Here is a 3513-nt window from a genome sequence, read left to right on the forward strand (position 1 = left end):
CCGCTGCCAGTGCCAGCCCGCCTTCCCCCGCTGCAACTGCCCCGAGGCCGACATCCAGGCGCTGGAGAACAGCCTGGCCCAGCTCCGGCGAGCCTGGGAGAGCCACCACGGCCAGTTTGAGGAGTCAGGTGAGGCTCAGGAGATCCCATCAAGCATCTCCTTCCCTGCAGTTTCTGCCATGGAAGCAGCCCAGGCTGGGTGGTGTGGCTCCAGGGAAGGATCCAGGGTAGTCATCTCACTGTGTTGACCTGAGAGCCTGGGTAGAGGGAAGCTGCCTCTGGCTCTACCTTCACCACTAGCTCTCCTGGGTCTTCTCCCCCTGCAGAGGAATTTCAAGCCCTGGTGAAGAGGCTCCCCGGGGACCGTTTCTTGAACAGGACAGCCATCTCTCACTTCTGGGCCATGGACCTGGATGTCCAGCATCGCTACCAGCAGCTGGGCACCAGCCTGAAGCTGCTCTCCAGGAAAACCCACCGACTCATCCGGCGGCTCTTCAACCTCAGCAAACGCTGCTACCGACAACCTCGCTTCAAACTGCCAAAGGAGAGGTAGAGTGCCACAGCACCTCCATCCCACACGAGGGACAAGGCTCAGAGCCCTGAGCAGGGCTCACATCCATGGCCCACCTCCCTGTGGACGGGACTGGAGGAGCTCACACCTTGCTGGAGGGATGCCCAGGGGTGAGCAGGCAGCAGGGGCAGCCATACCAACTTGGGATGTGGCCCTGAGAGGTTGGGTCTGAGGCTGGAGGTGGAAAATCATAGATGAATTCAGGTTGGAAGGGACCTTGAAAGGTCACCTAGTCCAATCCCCTGCAGTGAACAGGGACATCTGCAACTAGATCTTAGAGAAAAAGTTAAAATGGGGCTCAGCTCCTGGGGTGTACCAGCAGTGCAGAAAAATGAACACAAGATGGGCAGCTCTTCCATCCATAGGAAAAGTTTGTCACACCCTCAAAAGATGCCATGTAAACATCTTCCCTCCTATGTCTCTTCCCTGCCAGGTCCCTCCCTTACTGGTGGAGCCGCGCACAGTCACTCCTGTACTGCAGCGAGACCACCGTGCCTGGGACCTTCCTGGAAGAAAGCCACAGCTGCACGTGTCCCTCTGACCAGCCCTCCTGCCAGGGGTCCATACCGTGTGCCTTGGGCGAGGGACCAGCCTGCGCCAGCTGTGCCGAGGACAACAGCACCCGCTGTGGCACCTGCAACCACGGCTACGTGCTCACCCAGGGCTACTGCCGCCCTGAGGTGGCCGATTCGCTGGAGCACTACCTGGGGCTGGAGACGGACCTGCAGGACTTGGAGCTCAAGTACCTCCTGCAGAAACGGGACAGCCGCATCGAGGTGCACTCCATCTTCATCAGCAACGACATGCGCCTGGGGAGCTGGTTCGACCCTTCCTGGAGGAAACGCATGCTCTTGACTCTGAAGAGCAACAAGTACAAGCCTGGGCTAGTTCATGTGATGTTGGCCCTCTCCCTGCAGATCTGCCTCACCAAGAACAGCACACTGGAGCCTGTCATGGCCATCTACGTCAACCCCTTTGGGGGAAGCCACTCGGAGAGCTGGTTCATGCCTGTCAACGAGGGCAGCTTCCCTGACTGGGAAAGGACTAACATAGATGCCTCTGCCCAGTGCCAAAACTGGACGCTCACCTTGGGCAACAAGTGGAAGACCTTCTTTGAAACAGTGCACGTCTACTTGAGGAGCCGCATCAAGTCTCTGGATGACAGCTCCAATGAGACAATCTACTACGAACCCTTGGAGATGACAGATCCCTCCAAGAACCTAGGGTACATGAAAATCAACAGTTTGCAAGTCTTTGGCTACAGCCTGCCCTTTGAGCCAGATGCTATTCGTGACCTGATCCTTCAGCTGGACTACCCCTACACCCAGGGGTCCCAGGACACAGCAATGCTCCAGCTGCTGGAGATCAGGGACCGGGTGAACAGGTTGTCACCCCCTGGCAAAACCCGCCTGGACCTCTTCACTTGCTTGCTCCGCCACAGGCTCAAGCTGGCCAACAATGAGGTGGCGAGGATCCAGTCCTCCTTGAGGGCCTTCAACTCCAAGCTGCCCAACGCGGTAGAGCAGGAGATGGGCAAGCTGTGCAGCTAGCAGCTGGGGCTGCTCAGATCTTGGGGCGAGGGGGCTGGGAGAAAGGACTACCCAGGGAGGGGGAAAATAACCACCCTAAATGTTAAATCAAGGCCTTACCTTAGTGCCAACCGTGTGCTTCCATGGTACTCCCAGCGACGGGCCAAAGAGACGCAGGGCTCGAGCGGACGGAGGCTGCCAGCGGGGCAGTGAAGGAGGGATGGCTGCTCACGCCGCGCAGACCGGCTCCGAGCACGGGGACGATGTCGGCACAGCCGGCGGCTAGGGGGACGTGCTGGTGGCCAGGAGGGATGTAAGCAGCTGCTGCTCCCACCGGAGCAGACACCCAACCTGCCATGAGGATCCTCCAGCAGCAGCCTTCTCAGCACCACAACTTTTGTAGTCTTTTTAAGAGAGGTTTCTACCAGCGCCTTTGCTTTCGCCTCCCCCGCGATCCTTCCTCCTACGCAGCGCGGGATGGGGACCACGCTGCAGGCCCCCAAGACTTGGCAGATCTCCCCTGGGGCCTCCACGAGCTTCTCATGCCTGCTGTGGTACTGAGGCACTGTCACTCTTTGCCTGGGAAGGACCTGGCACCTGCTACTTGGACGCTGCCATCACTGACACTGGCAGAGACCTCTGGGCCACAATTCCTTGGAAAAAAATACAAACCACAAACCATAAAAAGAAAGAAAAAGGAAAAATAATGTTTATTAATGTATTTATTTGTTTTGTTTGGGAGGGTTTTTTTTAAGCCTATTTATTTGGGGAGTGTCATTTCTTTTCAGTGGCTCCAGCCAAGAGACATCTTAGTATAATGTATCTGTTTAATATATTTTTTAAAAAAATGCCTTTTTTGAGCAAAAGAGCAACCAAAACCAACTGAGATTAAAAAAAAAAAAAAGAAAAAAAAAAAGAACAGTTACTGTGGTCTCTGGCCCAACTTTTCCCTTGCTGAGTGGCAGAAGGGGAGAGTGAGGAAGCTCCCATGTGTGTCCGGCTGCCGTGTTCCTCCCGTGTCCCTGCACCATCCCGCTCTCTGGATTTTAGCCGAGCCTCCTGAGGCCAGGAGATGCCACCACATGGGCTGGCCATCTGTCTCCTGTCCACATCTTCATTAACGCAGAGGGACTGGGCTCCAAGGTGGCCCATTAAGACCATTGCATGTGCCCAGCAGCAGGGAGGGATCCTGCCCACACATAGAGCTGGCAGCTCCTGCCTGCTCTTGCCTTTCCTCCTAGGAAGGTGACTGGAGCAGGCGCTCACAGAGATGGTCAGAAGGGGCTGCATGACACCAGCCACATCTCACATCCACCCTCCTCCTGGTCCAATGAAAGCATCACCAGATGCCTCAGGGTGAGCAGTACTGTGGCTCAACTGCCTACCATGACACATGCCACCTCTTTTGAGCATG

At 56.3% G+C, this 3513-nt stretch overlaps 1 protein-coding gene across 1 annotated transcript in view; it reads left to right on the top strand.

The window, feature by feature from the left end:
* Positions 1–2167, top strand: part of LOC103777793 (BMP/retinoic acid-inducible neural-specific protein 2-like) — a gene marked incomplete at its 5' end in the record, with an annotated part of 4436 nt that extends 2269 nt beyond the window's left edge. The window contains 3 exon segments of the mRNA XM_008945358.1: positions 1–128; positions 326–548; positions 1004–2167. The exon segment at positions 1–128 is cut by the window's left edge and continues 24 nt beyond it. Coding sequence (XP_008943606.1) covers positions 1–128; positions 326–548; positions 1004–2120 — 1468 coding nt within the window.
* Positions 2168–3513: the final 1346 nt, after the last annotated feature.

Source organism: Merops nubicus, unplaced genomic scaffold (genome assembly GCF_000691845.1).
Source record: "Merops nubicus isolate BGI_N331 unplaced genomic scaffold, ASM69184v1 scaffold36218, whole genome shotgun sequence".
Classification (NCBI taxonomy): domain Eukaryota; kingdom Metazoa; phylum Chordata; class Aves; order Coraciiformes; family Meropidae; genus Merops; species Merops nubicus.